Consider the following 23,814-nt stretch of genomic DNA (forward strand, 5'->3'; position numbering starts at 1 on the left):
GAGCTGGGGAGAAAAGGAGACTTCACTGAAACAGAAACCCGCTGACTTCTTTCTTGCAGGAGCAGTACTTTAAGAAAGGGGATGGTATCCCCCAGGGTTCTCACAACCACTCGCATCCCCAGAATCCCCTGGAGGGTTGGTTAAACACGGAACGCTGGGCCCCATTGCCAGTGTTTCTGATTCCATAGGTCTGGGCTGGAGCCTGGGAACTTGTATCTCTCACAAGTTCTCATGTTGTCTGGGGACCATACTCTGCGCAACGTTGGAGTAGAGCCAGTCCCCCAAACCTCAAGGCCCTGAGTTCTTTCCACCCTTAAATCAGAGGTTTTCAAAGCCTCCAGAGTTTAAGAACCACCTGGGAGAATCTGAAGTGGTGTACCCTCCCAGGCCCCAGCCCTGAAAAGTGTGACTCAGCGGGTGGGAAATCTGCATTTCCATCAGCAACCCGGGTGATTCTGCTGCTCTGCAGATACACTCAGAGTAAACCAGGCCTTAGGTCATCACATATTTAGAAGAAAAATGAAAATGGCTGAATATATCTGGTCTGTTTACTTCTGTAGGCAAAGAGGTAGAATTTATTTACTTTTGATGTTTCCCCTTTTGTCCTTTGACCAATTTTGCCTTTGCTTTGGAGCATTTCAAACGAAAAAGCGTACCTCACTTCTAGTCCAAGCTATTCTGTCAAAGTCTCTGGAGGCAGGCTGGGGAAGAAGGCACACAAAACACTAATCACATAATCCTAGAGAGGTCACCCTTGGTTTTCTGTCCAGAAGAAGACATACAGCACTCCTGCTCTACTGTATGGGCTGAGTGGTGTTCCCTCAAAATTCATACATTGAAGTCCTACACCCAGTACCTTAAGACGTGACTGTGTTTGGAGATAGCATCTTTAAAGAGGTAATTAAGGTAAAATTAGGGTCGAAACTAATTCCTATAACTGATGTCCTCATAAGAAAAGGAAATTAGGACACAGACACATAGGGAGGACCATGTGAAGACAAAAGGAGAAGATGGCCATCTACAAGTCAAGGAGAAAGGTCTCAGAAGAAATCAACCCTGCCAACCTCCATAACTGTGAGAAAATAAATTTCTGTTGTTGAAGACACACAGTCTATGGTACTTTGTTGTGGTAGTCCTACCTTATCATGAACCCTGACTTGAGGATCAATGAGGAGCTACCATGAGGGTCCCCTATGAAGCATCATATAAGCATCAAACTTCTGTTCTACTTAGAGACCTGGGAGGTTGCCATGTGGTCCCTGCCAATGGAAGTTACTGCTTCCAATTGACAAATTCATCCAAAGCCTGATGATTTTGGCTTTTACAGTTATGCATTTTTGAACAGACTAGCATTGAGCTAATCCACGTAAGAATATTTTCACAGCTAATACCTAAAGCTTTTATACATGCCTGAAAGATGAGCTTCTCTGAAGGGTTATGGGAGCATTTTAAGTACGGAGGTATTTCCATTTAGGCACAGAGGCCGCAGAAAATATTGCATGTATATTTAATTCTTATAAATCAAATCGTGTTTTAATTGCATCAGGGGATTTCCATATTTAAAGGAGCCCTGGAGTGAATCTGTCTATAGTGTAAATAATCCCTCTTTCCAGTTTATTTGGTGAGTTTTGATTTTCCTATTTAGAAAGAAACACATCACATTTTTTTTCTTTCCACGTTTTATTTTGACGTAATTGCAGAAAAAAGTTGCAAGGACAGTACGTCAGATCTCTGTAGAACTTTCTCCTTGATTCTTTATTGTTTGAAAAATGTAATGACTCGACTGTTATCTTAAGCTCCTGCCTCCAAATTTAGGCTAATAGAGACTTTTAAAGAAAATAGTTGATTGACTCAATAGATAATAAATATATCAGATCCTCAAATGTTACAGTGACAATTCCAAAAATTGCTTACTGAAGACCTGCCAAGTGCCCCGCAAACACTCTCAATGTTTAATTTGGATCATCCCCTACTCTTAACCCTATAAGACAGGTAGTACTATTATATCCACTTAATGGATGAGGATACTGAGACAGAGAGAGTTTAAGGATCTTGCCCAAGATCACACAGACAGAAATATTGTGGTGCTGAATGCAAAATAAACCAACTAGACTCCTGGACCCATGGACTTAAGGCTAATCTTCTAAATCAGCTGCAGGCAAACTACAGTCTTCTGGTGAAATCCGGCCTACCACCTTTTTTGTATGGCCATGAGTTAAGAATGATTGCATTTTTATATTGTTGAGGAAAAAATATCAATAAAAGAATAATATTGGTGACGAGTGAAAATTATATGAAATTCAAATTTCAGTATCTATCAATAAAGTTTTATTGGAACACAGCCACACTTATTCACTTGCATATTATTTATGGCTGCTTTATGCTACAACAACAGAGCTCAGTAATTGCAACAGAGAATGCATGGCCCTCAAAGACTAAAATATTTGCTACCTGGAACCTTACAGAATACATTTGGGGGACCCTTGTTCTAACGTCTACTTTCTGTTTGGAACAATACTACTACTAATTGTCTCTCAGGAGAGCATTAGCCACTCCCCAGGAAACTGTCACTAAAAATTTCAGAGGGTATCATTTTATCAACACTTTGTCAAAAATTTAATTTTATTTTAGTTTTGTTTAAAAACAAACATCCAAAAACAATTTGGAGACATGTTTTTTCAATACTTGTCCCAAATTTCTTTTTAATTCATTGTGGTTTAAGACAATGCAACAAGGAGAAATATGGTCCCATAAGGTATTTGTGGAAGGACAGCAATTCAGTTACAACAAAAACAATGCAAATAAATTTTATTTCCTAAGGCATTTGGCCTTCTGGGTCATGGGTGTCAATATATAGATAAGGGCCATCCTAGAACTTTGTTTCTCAAATGCTAATATGAACTGAATCAATGGGTGGGGACCCTTTTAAAATGTAGATTCTGATCTAGCAGGTTTGGGGTGGGGCCTGAAACTCTACATTTCTAATAAGCTCCCAGGGGATTCCAGAGCCACCAGTAACAGTAAAATACCTATGTAGGGACTATATAAACAATCTTCAGTACAGGTGATATTAATAAGACTGACAATTAAGATGCCATTGAGTTTCTGGTTCTGGACCGAGTATGTTCTACAAGCACTATAACTTTTTTTCTTATTAAATCCACAAGAAAACTAAAGCTGAGAGAGACAAAACTATGAGACAAAACTGAAATCTGAGCCAGCTTTGCATGACTCCAAAGCTCAGACTCTCTCATGAAACCTATCAATGGTGATACTTGGTCCTGAGTTGATGAAACATCCCCTCCAACCTTGGAATGATACATATCCACCAACGCCTTTCCAAGAGAACTGTGTCTAAAGATTCTGCAGTCACCTTCTGGCTGAAAACACCTGACTCTGTCAGGCTAAAGATGTTAGCTACAAGCTCCTGATCACCTTTAAGAATCTGCAATAGGGTTTTAAATCCAACCAAGGAAGCCTCTGGGCAGGATGTATCTTCTGTAGATAAGAAAAATCCCACTTGCAAGGTAGAAATAAGACGTGGGGGAAGGAAGCACAGAGGGGAAATAGTGAACCCTTAAGCTCGGATAATGCCGTTGGAAAAGCATGGGCTTTGGAAACTTTTAAACTTAGTTTTTGCTAGCCTCGCTAAGTTTTCTTGACCTCATCATTTAATATCCTTGAGCCTCGGTTTTCACATCTGTAAAATAGGGGCAAAACTATCAGTTTCATTAAGTATTGTTGTAAGGATTAAAACTATTACATGAAAGTGTTTGGAAAATAGTAGCTAATCAATAAGTGATCTCAGTAATAGTAATAATGGAAATAGTAATTATTATTATTATTTGGAATCTCAAAATATGGCCGGTTGGGGACTTTTTTTGTTCTCTTGTTTTTGTTTTTGTCTTTTTTTTTTTAAGAAAGGAGTAGCCAATTGCTAACTAATGTACTGTACATAATGCTAAACATAATAGAATTAATGGAAAACATCTTAAGATTGAGAAATAATTGCAAACATTTAAATTTGGGAGTTTTAATGTTACAAGACAGATGTCTGGCTTCTCTTGAGGAATCAGGAGATGGGGCCACATGAGTTTGGGCTAGTATTCATGCCTGGCAGAGCCACTCAAAGTGATGGGGAGAAGCTACTTCTGCTATAATTGAGATATGACCCTTCCAATTTGTACATTTCACTTACCTATCTCACAACCTCCTCCTAAAGATATTTTAGTGTGCAATCTCTTCTCAGGAGAAAAAAAAATTACAAATTGTGCTTCGGCTGAAAACAGTGGAGTTTACAAGTCTCTGCAAAGAACCCAGATGGACTTCCTCCCTCTCTGCCTCTCATCCTCCAGGGGCAAGAGCTTGTATGATGCTACAAGAGTCCAAAAAGTCTTCCAGAAAGCCCTCCCTAGTGGCCCCCTCTTATATTTCACTCACTATTACAGAACTGGATTTTAGGAGGATCTGGGTATATTTGTGGGATGGCTGTAGAGATTCATCTTGAGTTTCCTTCTTATCCTAGATTAGGTTTAAAATCCTGACCTTATTCTTTTGGTGAGAATAGAAAATACTATATTTCAACTCTGAATCTCTCAAAGAATAATCAGGTACATTTATTTAAATATGCCTCCTACATCTCTCTCTCTCTCTCTCTCTCTCTCTTTCTCTCTCTCTCTCACACACACACACACACACACACACACACACACACACACACAGAGCAATGGGCTGAAAGCAAGTAGACTATTTCACCTGGTGAAAATTGTTTTCGAAAATGACAGAGAACTAATATAGAGGGTTTCAATGTTTACAATACCACATGTATATCAAACAAACACTAGAAACATACAAATGGATTCATTTTTTTTCCAGAGGAAATATCAATGATATTGGGGTGTTCGTGTTTTTAAAATGATACTGAGTTTAACACAATGATGAGTGTACAGCGATTAACCTCTGCGTCAGTTTTAAATGTATAACCCATTAACTAATTTAATCCCCTAAAAAAATAACAGCCGTTGGCATTATTCTTTGAGTAATCTTTGTTTAGTTTCCATAATGGTATACAGTTTAATGAAAAACTCATTAGAATGTAGCATGCAGCATAATTAATTCTGGCTGATTCTTTTGGTGTTAATAGCTAATGCAGATGCTGGATTCCATTTTCCATTGGCTTTATTAATTTTTCATAAACCAATATTTTGACTGTAATGGGTTGTAACAGTTCCATAGAAGTTCTAGAAATACATTAACTGTCATCATTGTAGTTAATCTAACTAGGATTTTGAGATTTGTGTGTTGGTTCTTCAACACTAAATTTTTCAAAAGAAAAAGGGACAGCTTCGTTTCATACTTGGAGAATGAGTATCTACATATTATTAACATAAAGTATATTAAACACTATTTGGCCAATTTGTCTCTATTTACACAACAACTTAATTGGCTGGGCTAATAACAGTGAACCATAAATTTTGAAAAGAACGCTGAAAGTGGAAACCAAAAAAATCTACAAAACAAACTGGTTTATGATAGAATGGCAACTCAAGTTAAAACATAAAGAGAAAAATGAACCCACCTCATTTTAAAAATCTCTGGTAATTTGCTTTCCTCAGAAAAGTTTTGGACAAAAGTAGGAGACACATTGTATAATAGCTTTCGTTGTTGGGCACCATTTGGTAATCCTGGAGTCTGTCAAGAACCCAGTCTCTGGGATTGGTGATGAGTCACTGATGTGGTCTTACATCTTCCAGGGCTTAACCCACATATACTGTTCACGATAAGACTCCGATTTGTTGCGAATGTAGGTCTGGGTCTTAATTCATCACTGTGTTCTTCTTATTTTTTTATTATTTCATTTATTTAATCAGAGCTTTCAATGGTTGTCAACCACTCAACGGATAAATTCCAGAATCCAGATTCCTTTTTATGGTATTATCAGGTCTTTAGCAACTTTTCTCTAGAAGGTTCTTTCTGATCTCAGTCACTATTTCTCAGTCTTTGGAGAAAACTGATTTTGCCTCAGAAATTCCCATCTCAGATGAACATCAAGTACTTGTATTTATTTTTAATTCTGTTTTAACTTTTCTCAATGGATTCTGAAGATAAGGTTGAGAAACTCCTTTGCACGCTACCAAACTTCTCCTTATTTACCCCTACAATGATCTTCTCTCTGCCTTCTTGGCTGGCAAACTCTAACTGATCCTTCCAGACCCAATTTATGGCACCCCTTTTAATGCAGAGAGAGTGGTTATTTTCCAGTGGTCCAGGAGGTATCATCATTTATTATACCCTGAGTTTATTTGTGTGCATCCTTTACTGCCCTGCCAAATTCTGGAGGGAAGGGCTGCTACCCCAGAGCCTACCACAGTGCCTGGCACTTCCCAGGTCCTCAGTGCTGTAACTCTGAGCTAAAGGATGAATTAATGCAAGCCAGTGGTATGTGTGAATTCATACACAGCCTCTCTCTTTGGCCCTTCCTTGATGGACATCATACAACTGAGTGACAGCCAGCTAACCATGGGTTCTTGCAGTATCGTGTAATTGCTACCAAAATGCAATGCTAAAAAACCAAAACCAAAACACCTCCCCAGGGCATAAGCTTTGTGTTTATTAAATCTGGAATCTACAGCCAGGGTCAGCAAAGTAGGGGCCAAGGCTTTCACAGTTTTACATAGCTGGTTGGTGGGGAGAGGAAGATGACTATTTCATGACACATGAAAATTACATGAAATGTAAATTTCTGTATTTTTAAATAAAGTTTTATTGGAACACAGGTATGCCTATTCCTTTATGTATTATCTATGGTTACTTTTGCACTAGAAGGGCAGAGCTGAGTAGCTGTGGCAGAGACTATATGGCTCATAAAGCTGACAGTATTGACTAACTGGCCCTTTACTGAAAAAGTTTGCAGACCCCTGCTCTAAGTGAAAAAGCCACTCATTCCTTCCTCTTTCATAACTAAATTCAGCTTCATCTTTTCTCCTAGAATCAGCAAACACAGTAGTATGTCTTGTCTTATATCACCATCCTCATCCTCACTGCTTCCATCATGATCACTGTTGTGATATGTTCTGAGCTTGCCAACTCCATGTTCTTTTTTTTTAATGTTGGGCAGGAAAGGGTTAACTCAGCAAGCCTGGCCTGCTCCAACCTTGTGCATCTCCCCCCCAGAGGCTTGTCTTTAGGACTGGTCAGCTCCTGGGAGATGAGTTCTGATCCCTTGGAATATTCTAGATGATGAGACTGTTTTTGCATGCCTGTGGCCTTGGGCTACACAGTTCCAGTTTGATAAGATTGTTTATGGAAGCAATGTGATTTATGGTATGTACTTATTTTTGCTCTTTGGGCTAAGGTTTGAGTAGTTGAGGTCAGTCATGGGTGCTCCAGGTCTACATGACCAACTCCCCTCAAAAATCTTGACGCCAAGGCTCAGGTGAGCTTCCCCGACTGGCAACACTTTGCATGTGCTGTCACACATCTTTGCTGGGAAAACGAAGCCCTTCCTGTGACTCTATGGGGAGAGCACACCCAGGAGCTCCTGCCTGGTTTCTTCTGGGCTTCCTCCCAGGTGCTCCTTCCCTCTGCCAATTTTCAATCTGTAGCCTTTTGTTGCAATAAATTGGAATTGTGAGTATATCAGCCTTTCTGCATCCTGTGAGTATGTCTAACCAAGCCAGCTCTGCAGCAAAAATCAAACTATGCTTTTCCCTCTGGAGTCAAAAATCATAAAGGAATGCCCAGAAGAGGAAACATTTGGGCAAATGTCTCTCATTCTTTGATTGCCATCAATAACTACAGCTGCTTGGACATCTTTAACAGTAGCCATCAGCAGGGCATGAGAATTTTCAAGATATTTGGTGCATAGGTCACATCTTTACACATGTGCTTCTATTAGGACCGGGTTTTTCAATCTCAGCACTATCAGAATTTTAGGCCAGATCATTCTTTGTGTGTGGGGCCGTCCGGGGCACTGCAGGATATTTTGCAGCATCCTTAGCCCCACCCTCTAGAGGTCAGTAGTGAACACCCCTCTCCCCAGATGTAACAGTGAAAATTGTCTCCAGAAATTGCCTGATTCCTTTGGGAGGCAAAATCACTCCCAGTTAAGAACCATCAATCCAAAATACTGGATTAACTAAAGCATGTGTGTGTAATAGGGAAGAACATACCTGACTCCACATTAGATCTGTTTCTTTTACTTTAACCTTTGTATTCTTTTGCTTTTGCTTAGAGTTAAGAATGTTGCCCATAGCCTGAAATATACAGGATAGCTATTCTCAAGGCTCTGACCTTTAAGAGTACAACACTTTTCCATTCTTATAGAGATAAAGTTGCAGAACAGAGAATAACATTTGTTTTGTTGGAGGTTTATAGGAACATCGTGACCTGAGCTATGTACACAAAGGATTCTGACACCAAGAAGTGTGCAACAACCAACCTGGCCCCTCCTTCGCCTTGCCTTTAAAAATACTTTGCTGAAACCCTTCAAGGAGTTTGCGGGTTTGGGGGCAAGAGCCACCTGTCTCCTCGCATGGCTCTTTATATAATAAAGACCTTTACATAATAAACCTGTCTCTGCTCCAAACTCTGACGTTTCAGTATTGTTTGGCCTCACTGTGAGTCAGGCACAGGAGCTTGCATTTAGTAACATATGGGAGGTAACTTGCAGGGAAAGGAATTGGCTTTGTAATAAGATATACAAAGATAGGGGCTGGAATCAGCTTTTTAACCTTTGAAGTAAGCAACCTTGGGCAACTCCACTTCACTGGATTTCTACTTTATCTGCAAAAGGAAGAAAATGACACTCATCCTGCAAAGCTGCAATCTCTGTAAACACATGTAAACATCCCATCATGGGGGTTGGGCATGCAGCCAATAATATTAAATGCAAAGACACTCTTACTAATTGTCATTATGTTCTATGACCTAATGAATGGAAGGCATGGAGGGTGTGCCCTCATCTATTACTGAGGAAGCTGCATTGGAAGGTGATGAAAAATATTGGCTTTGTGGTTAGAAAAAAGACCTTCATATAATATACAGATTCTTCACAAACTAGTTCTGTGATTTAGGAAGTGAGATAAACTCTCCACAAAAACCTTGGTTTCATAATTTCTATAAAGAAGATAATGCTATAACATTTTTATTAGAATTGGAGGAGATGCAGAGTTTAGCACAGTGCCTAGCACAGATTAAGCGCCCAGAGTTGGCTTATGTTGCTGATGTTTTGAGTTGCTGAGTATATTAATGAGGGCAACCTAGAACTTTCCCTATGAAATTTATCCAGAGCCTGATACCCGAACCTCATCTTCCTCCACAGCCTAGTGGTGGGGCTTCTCCTACAAGGACCATCCTGTCACTCCCTGCTTTGGGGCAAGCTCTCCTTGATAGCCTTTCCATGCAATAGAATGGGGACTCCTTTATTTAGGAAATGCAGTTTTCAGCACATAAGCGAGTGCTGATCCTGTTTGAAGATCCCCACAGGCTCCATCAAAGCTGAGCTGCACTCCCTCTGTAGGATAGGGAAGGACGCAGATAAAAATTAAGGCCAAATGTGGGCAGGGATGGAATGAAATCCATTAAGACAGATGCAGGGAGGAGAGAGAAGAAGCAAAGTGAATTGCCACCAAAAGGGGAGGCAAAAGTAAACAGATGTAGGAGATAAACTCTTTGAAGTGGAACATTTCCAGGCTGAAAATCCTTTGCTTGGGGACTTAAATCTGGACTCTTCCGTTCCAGTTCACTGAAGTGCACTGCACTGGAATCTGGCAGATGTGTAAATTATACACAACACCACCGAGCCAAAGGTCATGGTTCACAAGAAGCAGCTCCTCCCCGCCCTGGCTCTGAGTCCAGGCGAGGCTGGTCCTCTGGGTGGATATGCACAACTTTAGAGCCATGAGGAATACCTGAATATTTGCTGCTTGGAGGGGCTCTGGGTGGTGGCAGGTGCCTTTCCAACCCACCATATACTCTTTCAGGATGCTAAGGCAGTCACCCAAAACGGGGCGTGCTTTGTACCCAGTCTTTTGGCAGATCACCCCAAGCCCTATCCAAAGTCTAGGACTGTGACCAATAAAAGAAAAGCAACTTATGTCAGGTTATCCCAGGTTCTGGACACATTTTACATTTTTTCAGATGCTCTTGTATCCAAATTGCAGGAAAGGAAGTGGAAAGAAATCCATCCAAAAGTGTGGCTAAAGGTCATTCTCTGAACTGTGATGGACTCCACAAAGTGAAGTGGGGGGGAGGGAGACCTACATCTACCTACTTCTGACCCAATTCTCAGATGAATCACGGTTCACAGTGGCCAAGAGCCCATAGAAAACCAATACCTTTGTCCCGGTAATCCAAGGTCAAATACACCTGCCCTTTCGAGCTACGCAATCACAGAGCACTACATCCATCCTCTTCATTTTTAACCTTTATATTGAGATCCCAATCCACTTTCTCAGCACCTAGCCTGGCATCAAGTCATGTGATCCGTGGCCAGGCTTGTGCCGACGTGGACACGATCAATCCAGGTGACTTCAGCGATCACGCTAATCTCTTATATTTTTATCTTACTTTACAGTCTATGAAGATCTTTTACACTCATTATTTTATCTGATCCTCCCTATAACCCCAGGATAACCTAGTTTCAAGACCTGGCCACTTTTCAAGTGTGACTTTGCAGATAGGTATGCCCTTCTTTTAGTACCCGTCATTTTGTTTCACTCCCCACAAAGCAGAAATGTTTATTTTCAGAAGGAGGATCCACTCAGGAACCCCTTTTTTCCTCCCCCGCAAAAGCCCACTAGTAATAATTGTGTCACCAAGACTATTGTTCACTGTCATCTTCAAGGTTTCCAAGTCGACTGACTCTGCATCTCTCTCCTTTTGAGTTTAATTGTGTATTTCTAGTCATCAGGACCTAACTCTATCTTAGATCTGCATTGCATTGGAAGATCTTTTCCTTTCCCTATTGATCACAGCTCGTGGAGTAATTTAACTCAATTCCAATTTTCCTTTGCAGGCGGGGTGCTCCCCATCCACGGAAGTGAGTTATGTGCGTTCAAGTGGTGCATCTTATGAATCTTGTTAAGCTTTGCTGCCTTATAGCCCCACTGATGGAATATTTAATCACAGAAATGAGTTGGCAGATATGATATACAGGGTGCGTGCAGCCATCTTACCAGCAAGTGAGAAACGGATGAATTTGCCATTTGTCAGGACCATGTCGACAATTGTGTATAGCCTTCTGTTATTTATTTTTATTTTGTTTTACTCATGTATGAAGATTAAATGTGCTTTCAATCAGCAGTTTTGTTGGCTAGCTATCATGATTATCCCTTAAGAATATCACTTTTTAAAAAAAAAACTTTTTATTAGATGGCAAAGGGGACTTCTCAGAATGACAGGAAACTCTAAGAATCCCTGTTGAGGCCTCCGCAGCGGGATTCCTAAAAACCCTATTTTTAATTACACTAAATAACCTGAGAAATGCTACTGGGAACAGATATTTGCAGACATTTTACTTCTACTTAGTGCCTTCAGTTTTATTTTGACTCTAAAATGGAATGCCCGTAGATGCTAGCTAGTCTTTGAAACTCACCTGGGCATTTTTTTTGTATTGACTTATCAATCATTTGTCATGAGAATAAGCCTCAAGGAGTCTGAAGATGATTAGGCTTAGGAAAAATAATCAATGCTGCTGCTTAGTTTTATAGGAAAACACCCACTTGTCTTTGGAGGAGATTTATGTATGTTCATGGAATATGCTGATTTAGGTGTATCGGCTTCTGGAAACTGGTATTGGATAAGCATTTAAAAGAGTTCTTGCAGGTATAACTTGATGAGAGTTCAGAAAAACCACCCCCAATGAAAGACCTTTCATAACAGCTTTCTAAATGCTTCTCTTAGAATGTGTGTGAGGGAGAGTGCATGTCATAATTTATCAAAGCAAATTAATACTGTTCAGCTAGTAATTAAAGATCCTCATTAAGAGGTATAACTGCTCTCCCCACCCCCACCCTGCGTGAGCAATAAAAACACACTCCGGGCGTCAAGAGGTTACAGACGAATATCGATAACCTGCCATTTTATAATTAAAGGGAAAATAAATGTTACGGGAAAAGTCCACTAAATTAGGAAAATTACCTTTAGGAGAAATTGAAAATATTGATTTAAATTTACAAAATATGTGCACTTTTCATGCCCCATTCTGAGAGACAATTGGAGGCTGGGTTGTTAATTCTGCATAAGCTTCATAAAATCAATAATTATGCTATGGGAATATTGTGATCTTTGTCATTAACACAAAGTCTTATATATAGAAATGACTAATAAAATAAGGCTGGCTCTCTGTGTCAGGCAGATACAGGGCTGACCTGTGAAATACCCACAGCAAATCAATGACAAGGTCTTCATTTCAGCTCTGGGGCACATTCAAAACTCCAAGATAAATCCAGACTATGTTTGTAGTTGGGGAAATTTAAAATGCCCCCTAGATTCTTAGTCACGGGTATTTAAATGGATAACATGAGGCATTATACCTGGTTATGGAAATGAATACATTCTAGAGCTCTATTTTGCATATATGCATTCCACAGATACAGGTGCCTGAAATTTTAGATTTAAGCTAGCAGGATTCTCAGTGTTTATGGGTCTTCAAGTATTTAAAAGGAACTGTTCTGGAGTGTTGGATCTGCAGCAACTTTTCCCCACATTTCTGAATATCATGAGCTCTGTCTACCTACACAGACAAACATACAGGCTAAAAGAGAAAGCCTCTGATTATCAAGGATAGCCCAGATATTGGCAACACCAAACACAAATATTCAGATTTCTCAAGTAACATTTACTTCCCCCTGCCCCCCCATCTGCCCCCCAACACACATTTTTTTAGATTTAAGTTTACTGAAGCAGCTCATAGAAATAATTATTTGGTTGTCCGGGCTCCTGAAAGCTTCCCCTGGCATAAGCAGTTAATATGTCTGAATACCGTGGTATTTGGAATAATGCAAAATTATTATCTTACTTCTCTTCTTTAATTTGACTGATTTGGAGAGAGCAGGAGCGTGATCTACTATCAGAGGGCACAGTCAATAAGAATGAAGACTTTTAACGTTCATAAAAAAGAAAGCAAAGTAACCTGGTTGCAGAGAGCACAGGCTCTCGATTTTAGCTGGCTTTTTACCAGCTGTGAAATCTTAGCCCTGTGATGCCAATCCTTTGTACCTTAGTTTCCACATTTGGAAAACTGCCATGAGGATTCAAACACATTAATTTAGGTAAAGGGCTTAGAACAGTGCCTGACCATAAAAGTACTCAATCAAGAGTAACCCTTATTACAACTTATTTTTTCCCCATAGTCCCATGATCTAACTTTTGAGGCTGGGCCCAGGGCTCATTTGAATGGCTGCTCTAATGTTCTAAAAGTTATGCAGATTCATTTATTCTCCTACGTTTAAGTCATTCTGAATTGTTTCTTCTGTCTTAATGGCCTCTTAAACACCCACAGCTATGCACAGAGGTTTGAAATCATTGGAAAGTAGATATTTGGTGTTTTCCTGGTTGCTTGAGCCAAAGGTGACCAGCACTACATTGCATGGGGCTGGAAAAATGTATTTTCTTCTCTCTGTTACAATGCGCACATTCATACCCTACCTCCTCATTGAATGGTTTCTTGCTTCTTGTTCTTCATCTCATTATTTTGGGGGAGAAAAAACATGCACATAGGCACGTGCACAGACACGGACACACACACACACACACACGCAGAATCTGCCACCTCTTTATTCCAGAGACTTTATTTCACTCAGCACTGCCAGCAGATACACAGAAGCTGCTTTCCAACTTCCTCCTTGCCCTTTTGGGGGATTTCATTTCCCTGAAGCTTTGGACAAAGATGTATCCCAGCAATATCTGTGCCCCCTGAATGGATAAGCTGAGCACTGAAGGACTAGTCTTCTCATGAATTAAAAGAGAATCTTTTAGTCTAGGGGTACACTCCAAATTCAGCAGAATCAGCTCTCAGTTAACTTTCCCCTTATGGCAGAGAGGTGGAACATTAACTTATGTATTTCTATTTCCTCGACATTTATATGGTGCTGCTATGCACCAAACACTCTTCAGATATTAACCCATGTAATTCTTATAAATACCTGTGAGTTTGTTACTACTATTATCTCCCATGTAACAGATGAAGACGCTGAGGCACAGAGAGGTTAAGTAACTCACCTAGAATCACACAGCTGGCAAGTAGAGAAACCAGGATTCCATCCTGGGCTGCCTGAGAGTAATGTCCACGTTCCTCACTCTATGTGTCCCCTCAGGAAGTGGGTCCCACCACATAGCCATGGAAAGCCTTATAGCTAGGTCTTGCCTCCCCAGTAAGAGTCAACACAACTACTTCACTATTAGAATCCCTGGTAATAACCCAGGCTTGTAATAAAATTCACACATGAAGAACAACTACAAATATTGCCTACCTAAAATCCAGAACTCAGCTATCACATTGGGCCTTCCAAGGTTTACCATCTTTTAAAATCAAGTTGGTTTTTGTGCTAGAGTAGCTGTCTAAGTTTCCTATGTTCCTTTGTCATCCACTAGGGTCAATGTTTAGTTTCGGGAAAATGACTGACGTAGGGCATCTCAGAAGAGACAAAGCAAGGGGTGTGACTTACCATCAAGAGATTACAAAATGAGTGGATCTAAACCAACGGGTCATTGATTTCTCCTTGTTGAAAAGCAAGGGCCACATCAAAGCAAGACTTCTTTTCAACGTCAATGTGGCAAATCTACTAAGGTTCTCAGGTGTTCCATGCAGCCTTGTTCATGAGCAGGGAAATAACAGGTAGAAGTAACAGGCTATGCTGAGCAAAAAATCTCAGCTGCTGTTGCTTCTGGGTTACTCTCTCCCCAAATCTGATGACCAAGTTTTCTGGGACAGTGGATTTGAGTGGCAGTTGGTGGGTGGCTGGGAAGGGATGAGGAGAAAGCTATATACCCTTGAAGGCAAAGCAGAGAGAAAGGGAATTGCTAAGGGAAATTGATTAATGGAAAAAGAAGGACAACTTAGCTTTCCTAGTTTTCTAAATAATCCTTCTCTTTGCAATTCCAAAACACTGGCACATTATTGGGATAATTAAGCCAACTCTCTGCTTTGCCAAGGGAATAAAAAATGCAATTCCAAATGGAAACGTATGGCTGAAAAACACATTCAGGCACATTGAAAGAAAACAGGCATGAGCAGCTGTCCATTTGTTCAAATCTTTTGAACAAAATCTCAGTGCTTTTTTTGAGGCAAAATCAGTGTGAAAGGTCACATGCTTATGCCACAATGTAACTTACATGATTCCCCTTTATTTTTTAAAAGCTTTTAAACACTTTTGGTTTTGCCTTAAAAAAATCATTCAAAACTTGCTAGGATAGGAATTTATCAGTTCAGATTATTTTATAAACCCATTCATTATGGGCAGGCAAAGCACATTTAGAAAAGACCAAGAAGACATCATGCAAAGAGAAAACTCTTTACCTGCATAGAATTCGGGACTGTACACTGCACCCACAACTGGATTCAATTTCCAGCCTTAAAACAAATACACAAAAATGTTATCATCACATTTGATTCAACAGCTCCTATCATTGCAAATCAACTACAAGTCAAATGGGTTGGTGATTTTTTTTAATTTTAAAATTTAGAGGATGTATAGTTTGGGTAGGCATAAAGAATACTTGAAAAGTATACATAGGAAAAATAGATTTATGCCCTTTTTTGATTTTCTGCCAATACAAGTTAATAGCATGGAAACTACTGACCAGCTACAGATGAACCTTTTGAAAAGGATGTGATAATTCATTTCGTCCCATATCAATATTTTCTAGAGCCCTTATAATAATTTAAATTTTTTGGTCTTCTTTCATGGATCCCTGTTAGATATTCCTTTGTATTAAGTTCATCCCTTTGTAATACATCCCTTTGTATTAAGTTCGCAAAGTTTTGGAAGATCTCATGAACAGAATTCTTTGCAGAAACATATTCTGATAATCGTCGTTCCTAATTGTGACCCAGAGACTCTACAGAATTCCAAGGTGCTTTTTAAATCCCAAAGAAAATGACATTTATCCACTAGAGATTGTGTGGAATACATTTCAAAGAATTCAAGAACCATAAAAATTCTTAGTAAGCATGTGATATCTAAGGTAACTTTCAAATAACCTGTATATAGGATTAACAGAATCCTGTAATGTTCCAAATGTTCCACATGGTGCATTTTCTGTAAAATGAATCCTGGCCCTTTAGAAACTTTTACTCAAGAAAAGAGCAAACAAGAATATTTGCAAATCAAGCTACCCTCATTACACACCCACTGGGCACTATTTAGGGAACAACCTCAAAAAATGATCATGTTTTAGGGTTTGGTGATCATTTCCTGTTCCTGCTGGTAAGTCTTTATAAAAGCATCCATGGGCTTCCCTGGTGGCACAGTGGTTGAGAGTCCACCTGCCGATGCAGGGCACACGGGTTCGTGTCCCGGTCCGGGAAGATCCCACATGCCGCAGAGCGGCTGGGCCTGTGAGCCATGGCCACTGAGCCTGCACGTCTGGAGCCTGTGCTCCGCAACGGGAGAGGCCACAACAGTGAGAGGCCCGCTTACCGAAAAAAAAAAAAAAAAAAAAGCATCCATTATAGACTTGCCAAATGACAGAAGACAGGTGTGGGAAAACTTGTGTCTTTGAGGTGAAGGTCAAACATCAGAGGTCCTCTACTAAATGCTCCTGAGAAAAGGCAATGGTGAGAGTTGTGATGTGAGAGAAGGTATTTGTGACAAGTACTCTCTGAGCTCTTCCCACAGGGAGAGGGTGTGCCATCCTACTGCCTGGTCTAAGTGATGAGCCTGTAAGAACAGCTGAGAGATGACCACAATCTACTGATCCACTAAGGAAGACAGAGGCACCATAGTGCAACAGATTGGCCCCTGGATGGACCTAAGAACTTCCTAGAACTTTCCAAGAATGTTTTGTTTCTAGAAACTTTCTGTTCCAATTTGAATAAACTAGCTGGTTTACAGCACCCAGGGTGATCTTAGGATAGGGTTTTCCAAAGGGTTATCCTTGGATTACTTGGGAGGCATATTAATGGGAAACTCCTGGCTGCAATTTTAGACCCAGACAGAGAATGAGACATGAAATTCTGAGACGTATTGTCCCAGGGGCTTCTGAAACTCCATATTGTCACCTTCTTCTCCTATATTAAACACATCTTATTTTATAGAAATTCCTATAGTGGTATAAAAATAAAAATTACCCCAATCATTTCAGAATATGTGCTTTATAAATATGGAAACTGACTTCAATTTGACCAACTGAAATTCACTGCTTCCTAACAAAGAAAATACTCAATTTCTGAGGACATGTCCACATTTTAAGTCATTTGGAATCAAAGAGAAAATAGAGCAAACTGGCTGCAAATAAAGCTACAGGGTTATCTGGACATATTTAATTTTCTCTTGCTAGTTGTTCAGAGAAATCTAGAGTTTGTGAAAGAAATCTATATGTAGCCATATTAAGTGAATAATTAAGTGATGAATTTATTACGCTTCTTCTTCCCTCTGTCCTCCATCTGACATCCTGCTTATGCCCCTACCTTTTACTGGTAGTGAAGACAGGGTCTTTTTGAAACCATTGTTTCTTTTATGCATTCTTATTAACTCCCTTAAGTAATTCCTTTTGCACACGAGGCTGGGACACACCATTCACTGAATGTGGATCCACTGATTAACTTTGATGTAACTCTCAAAGATTGTAAGTTAGGCCAACAGTCTTTCATTTTTCTCAAAGAAACAGATTTCTCAGAGGTGTCTAAGACTGTCTAGAAATCACGTTTCTCTCATCTACATTTATCTTCCTCATTTCCTTGGGCTAAGAAAACTCTATCTATGTATCTATTTATCTATCCTCTATATATCATCTATATCTATCATCCATCCATCCATCCATCCATCCATCTCTATCATCACTCTCTCTTTCTTTATTATCTATCAATCTTTTGACTGATCAATCAATCTCTCAGCTCTTGACAAAGCTGACCTGATGTCTTCTTAGGGCATGCTACTTAATGCCACTTTCTAACTATCTACCAATGATCTACCAGTTTACCAAGTCTCCCCATGGAAAACTTCCATTCAATATAAACATAATAGAAACAAAATGATACTCTCCCTCCCCAGAAGATCTATGCCATCTCACATTTGCAAGTATTAATTGAGAGAGGTAATTGATAAGGTCTCCTCTACAATAAGTCAGCTGGGATCTGTGAGCAGCAAAATGAAATGAGACTGCTCAGGTAGTCATGGGAACATCAGTGCAGGTTTTCCCTTCTTCCCATCACTTGTCTTTTCTCCTAAATAAGGCTGCTCTATTCCCACTGTAGGAAAAACAAAGGCTTTTCTGAACCACACCACAGGCATGAAAATTCAACTTCTCAACTCCCTCCTCCCCTGAAGCAGATTCCTCACCAAGTCTTCCCCCCCTTCAGCAAATGGCATCTCCATCCACTTGGTTCCTCAAAACAAAATTCTTGATAAATAATGCCTTGATGCTTCCCTTACCCTCATATCCCATGTACCATCCATTAGAAAATCCTGTTGGTTAGACTTTGAAAAGATGTTTCCACTCTCTCCACTTCCCTCCCTAACCAACGCCACCATCCCAGCCCAAGACATTTCTAGTTCTTAGCTGGACAAATCCATGCCAACAAAGTCCTAACTCTCACCATCTTCTCTTCCTCTTTTCCTAGTGGCCAAACCAATTTTTAAAAGTAAATCAGACATGTCATCCTGCTACTCAGAATTCAATAGCTTCCTGCTGCACTTAGAACACAAATTCTTTTTTTAAAAAATTTATTTATTGAATTTATTTATTTTTGGCTGTGTTGGGTCTTCGTTGCTACACATGGGCTCTCTCTAGTTGCGGCGAGTGGGGGCTACTCTTCATTGAGGTGCATGGGCTTCTCATTGTGGTGGCCTCTCCTGTTGCGGAGCATGTGCTCTAGGCATGCAGGCTTCAGTAGTTGCAGCACGTGGGCTCAGTAGTTGCAGCTCGCAGGCTTAGTTGCTCTGTGGCACATGGGATCTTCCCAGACCAGGGATTGAACCCGTGTCCCCTGCCTTGGCAGGTGGATTCTCAACCACTGTGTCACCAGGGAAGCCCTAGAACACAAATTCTTTACCTTGACCTACAAGCCCACACAATCTAACCCCGGTCCATTTGTTTTGTACCACTGTTCCCTTTTCTCCAAACTGTGGTGACACTGGCCTTTTTCATCTTTTCAAAACAACTTAAGATCCTTCTAGACCAACCTAGACCATTCTGGATTGTATCCACTGCTCACTCTGCTTGGAGAACTCTGCTCATTCCTCAAAAGTTGACCTGATATTATTTAGGTCTCCAATGTCTCCCTAGGGCAGGCTGTTTAATGCCTCTTCCTTCCCTACTCTTACGGCTGTGCCCTGATTCAATTCCCAGTTTTGTTTTCTGCATGGCGGTTAACACCGCCTGGATTTATCTTTTTTCTTTTGTTGCTTGTTCTTAATTGTTTTTATAAACTTTCTCCTTCATTAAAATTAATGGTAAAGTGAGCGGGACTGACTGCTGTCCGATGTGAAGGCCCAACATCTAAAACTGTTTGGCAAATAGTCAGTGCTCCATATATTTACTTAGTTTTGCTCTAAAGGAACTGAAAGAATAAAGAGCTTTTTTTTAATGGACTCATTCCTTTTTAGCTAGGATCTCCTTCCTACCGTCAATGACCTGCTTCCCTATATACACCTAATAAAAAAGGGCCCTGTTAGGGGTGACTGTCTTCAAGGTAAAGGCAATAAGAATCCAGTCCTTGAAAATCACCTCTGCTCAGACTTAACAGGGATCTTGCAGGCTTATGTAAATGCATGCAAATCACATGCAAATGGCCTCCTAGTCCCTGTGACTCCTTCTAGTACCTGGAAGGGACCCTTGGGATCACCTTGCTGGAGACAGGAGCCTGCACTGTCAGGAAGACGGACAAAATGATCCCAGTTTTAATTTCTCAGGCAGTTTGTGTATGTCCCCAGGCCTTGCAAATTCAGAGATTTTGATCAAGGACATTAAACTGAACAATGAAGCTTACAACAAAGGGAGAACAGCTGACAAAGCCCACTGCTCCCAGCTCCCAGGGCTCCCATACAACAAGGCAATGGAGCAGAGACCAGACATGTGGAGGTCTCACTCTATATCACACAGAGGAGCTGTTTAGAGAGATCCCTCTGCGGCCTGGCCTCAAGGGGTTGCATCCAAATCAGTGCTCCCCTCCTAAAATTTAGCTTCTCAAAGGTTATCTGCCAGCCTTCTGTAGAAACACTGACTGAGGTTCCCAGTGTTAACTATGGCTGTATTAAGTGTTAAAAGACAGGTCTGAGGGCTTCCCTGGTGGCGCAGTGGTTGAGAGTCCGCCTGCCGATGCAGGGGACACTGGTTCATGCCCCGGTCTGGGAAGATCCCACATGCCGCGGAGCGGCTGGGCCCGTGAGCCATGGCCGCTGAGCCTGCGCGTCCAGAGCCTGTGCTCCGCAACGGGAGAGGCCACAACAGTGAGAGGCCCACGTACCGCAAAAAAAAAAAAAAAAAAAAGACAGGTCTGAATGTGCACACAAAAAACTGCATGTGCCTTCTCTAGGGCTTTGCGGAGTTGGGTATCAAAGAAACACATTCAAGAAATCACCCTTAAATGTCCGGGGTTTCCATAATTTAAAAAGAATCATGGGGCTTCCCTGGTGGTGCAGTGGTTGAGAGTCTGCCTGCCGATGCAGGGGATGAGGGTTCATGCCCTGGTCCAGGAAGATCCCACATGCCGTGGAGCAGCTGGGCCCGTGAGCCATGGCCACTGAGCCTGCGTGTCCGGAGCCTATGCTCCGCAACGGGAGAGGCCACAGCAGTGAGAGGCCCGCGTACCGCAAAAAAAAAAAAAAAAAAACCCCAAAACCCCAAAAATAGTCACGTACCACAATGTTCGCTGTAGCACTATTTACAATAGCCAGGACATGGCAGCAACCTAAGTGCCCATAGACTGATGAATGGATAAAGAAGATGTGGCACATATATACAATGGAATATTACTCAGCCATAAAAAGAAATGAAATTGAGTAGTGAGGTGGATGGACCTAGGGTCTGTCATACAGAGTGCAGTAAGTCAGAAAGAGAAAAACAAATACCGTATGCTAACACATATATATGGAATCTAAAAAAAAGGGTCTGATGAACCTAGGGGCAGGACAGGAATAAAGACATAGACATAGAGAATGGACTTGAGGACACAGGGAGGGGGAAGGGTAAATTGGGACAAAGTGAGAGAGTAACACAGACATATATACACTACCAAATGTAAAATAGATAGCTAGTGGGAAGCAGCCATGTAGCACAGGGAGATCAGCTCAGTGCTTTGCGACCATGTAGAGGGGTGTGATAAGAAGGGTGGGAGGGAGATGCAAGAGGGAGGGGATATGGGGATATACCTATGCATATAGCTGATTCACTTTGTTATACAGCAGAAACTAACACACCATTGTAAAGCAATTATATTCCAATAAAGATGTTAAAAAAAAAATGTCCGGGGTTTCCAAAACTGCATACCGAGGTTTTCTAAAGACATGACCTGAGAATACCAGGGATCTGGTATTTGAAATGGTGCAGACAGCAATGCCCAAAATGAAAAGTCAGTTGCACATTGCATCTGGTTCACTCAGTAACTTTTTTTTTTGCAACACATATTTATTGTCAACATTTAAATTTCATCTATACAGGATTTCTGTTTCTCTTCAAACATGAGCAGAAATAGCAACTTTAGATTAAGAATCCCCCATGGACCAATTTGCTGGGGGTGATGACGGACCACCCCACTTAACCCCCCAGTTTGTCTACTCCCTATTACATGCTGGGCTTGGAGGCCAAAGGTCAGTAATCTTTTATTGTTACCCTGTGCTGTTTTTTTCTTCTAGAAGAGACATACTTTGCTTTTCCCAGTATGAAAATGAAAGAGAGTCCCAAAAGGCCACAAGTTTCTCAGACCCTCTCTGCTTGCTTATTTATTTGACCTAGACAGCTTCTGTTAGCATCTGAATGTTTGATCCTTAAGTTAGTATGTCTATCAGGAAACTCACCTTACTATCTACAGGAAAAAAAAAAAAAGAGAACAGGATGGCTACTTATTATTGAGATTATTGTGTAATTACATTTTTAGGGGACTTTGTACCCCTGCCACTGTTTTGAGTATTTTATCTCCCATAATAATCGCAAATACCCTATATAGTAGGTCCCATTTCTCAGGTCCCACTTGGGAAAGCTGTCATGTGGAGGGTTTCAACAGCCTGCTTGCAGTTCAATAGCCAGTGAAAGGCAGGTGTGATGACAAGTCTACCTCTCCATATAGTCTTGGGTCTTTCTGTCCCATTTTCATCCTTCCTAAGATCTCAGAGAAAATAAAAGAGCTACATCCAACACCCACGCTTCTCCAACATTGAAGAAGTTCCTGAGAATCTGATTCTCAACTTGTTTTACAGAGGAAACATTTGATCTCCAATGAGCTCAGTAAAGCTTAACTCTTCTCTGAGGGTTGGTGTCCTCAGGAAAAATCAGCAATACAGAAGTAGCCCACCCAATTCCCTCTGTGTGGAGCTTTCTGATGGGGTGGGTTTCCAGATCCCTATATGTCATTCTACAGTCTTCTCTTATTGCCAAGTTCAAATGTCCTGGGAAACGGCATCCACATCCTCCATGATTTCATTAACTTTGGTCCTCTATGGCAGAGCCTCCTAACCTCGTGTCTTATCACGGTTAGGGTCCTGTCCCATTCATCATCAGAAACTTTGCAGTTGCTTAAAGTTTTGTTGGATGACTGACAAGACTGAAGGAGTGCATGAATGTGATGCTGGCATGGAGAGTTATATTTTTCCATGTGAAAGTGATCTCAAAATTTGATGACTCTAGTAATGCATAATTTTGCTGAAGCCTAAGTTTGATGGTTTGTGAGAATGAATGAGGTAGCTAATGAATGAATCTCACCAACCAATTTTCTCATTTCCATGTGACTTTATTTGTCCTCACTTCTCTTTTTTTCCCCAGCTTTATCGAGGTATAACTGATAACTAAATTTATCTATATTGAAGGATTGAAGGTGTACCATTTGTTGATTTGATATACATACACACTGTAAACTTTTTGCCACAATCCAGCTAACTAACATATCCATCATCTCACATAGCTACCACTTTCTTTTTTCTTTCTTTCTTTTTTTTCTTTTTGGTAGTGATAAGATCCTCTATTAACACAGTCATGCTTGTTAAGGATCTGAGAGGGCCCCATATCTTTTCAGTTATGTTGGATTGCCTTTTATGGGAAATTTTACTTGTAGTGATGGTACTCATGAATCAAGGCTTGAAAAAGCTTTGAAAACTACTTTTCTTGAATACCAAAATTCTCCACCATCTCCTCTACAGAAGCCAATCATCTTTATGTAGTTAGGATCTGCCTTTTTTTTTTTAAGTCAGTTCTACTGCGACTGCCCATCTACCCCTTAGGTACCATCCTCAGTCCATGGGACAGGATAAGCCCCTGAGTACCCCCTTTTGGGTACACAGATTAGAGACCCATATGACACTTCTGGAAACTAAGAATGCATGGTTCCCTGGAATGGGATGTGGGATGTTTATGCCAACATACCAAACTGGGAATTTGGGGCTGCACCTTTAATAATCTTTCTGTTCCTGTAGCTGGTTGCTTGAGTGCAGTTCTGTAAGA

General features: G+C 40.7%; 1 protein-coding gene across 2 annotated transcripts in view; it reads right to left on the bottom strand.

Moving 5' to 3' along the window:
- RBFOX1 (RNA binding fox-1 homolog 1) overlaps positions 1-23,814 on the bottom strand; it is a gene marked incomplete at its 3' end in the record, with an annotated part of 187,416 nt that overhangs the window by 86,734 nt on the left and 76,868 nt on the right. For both annotated transcript variants that reach the window (XM_081255267.1, XM_081255268.1), the window contains exon 7: positions 15,521-15,574. In XM_081255267.1, the coding sequence (XP_081111393.1) occupies positions 15,521-15,574 (54 nt within the window). The remainder of the gene's footprint in view (positions 1-15,520; positions 15,575-23,814) is intronic.

The sequence above is a fragment of the Mesoplodon bidens genome (assembly GCF_964165515.1).
Source record: "Mesoplodon bidens genome assembly, chromosome: 15".
NCBI classification, from domain to species: Eukaryota; Metazoa; Chordata; class Mammalia; order Artiodactyla; family Ziphiidae; genus Mesoplodon; species Mesoplodon bidens.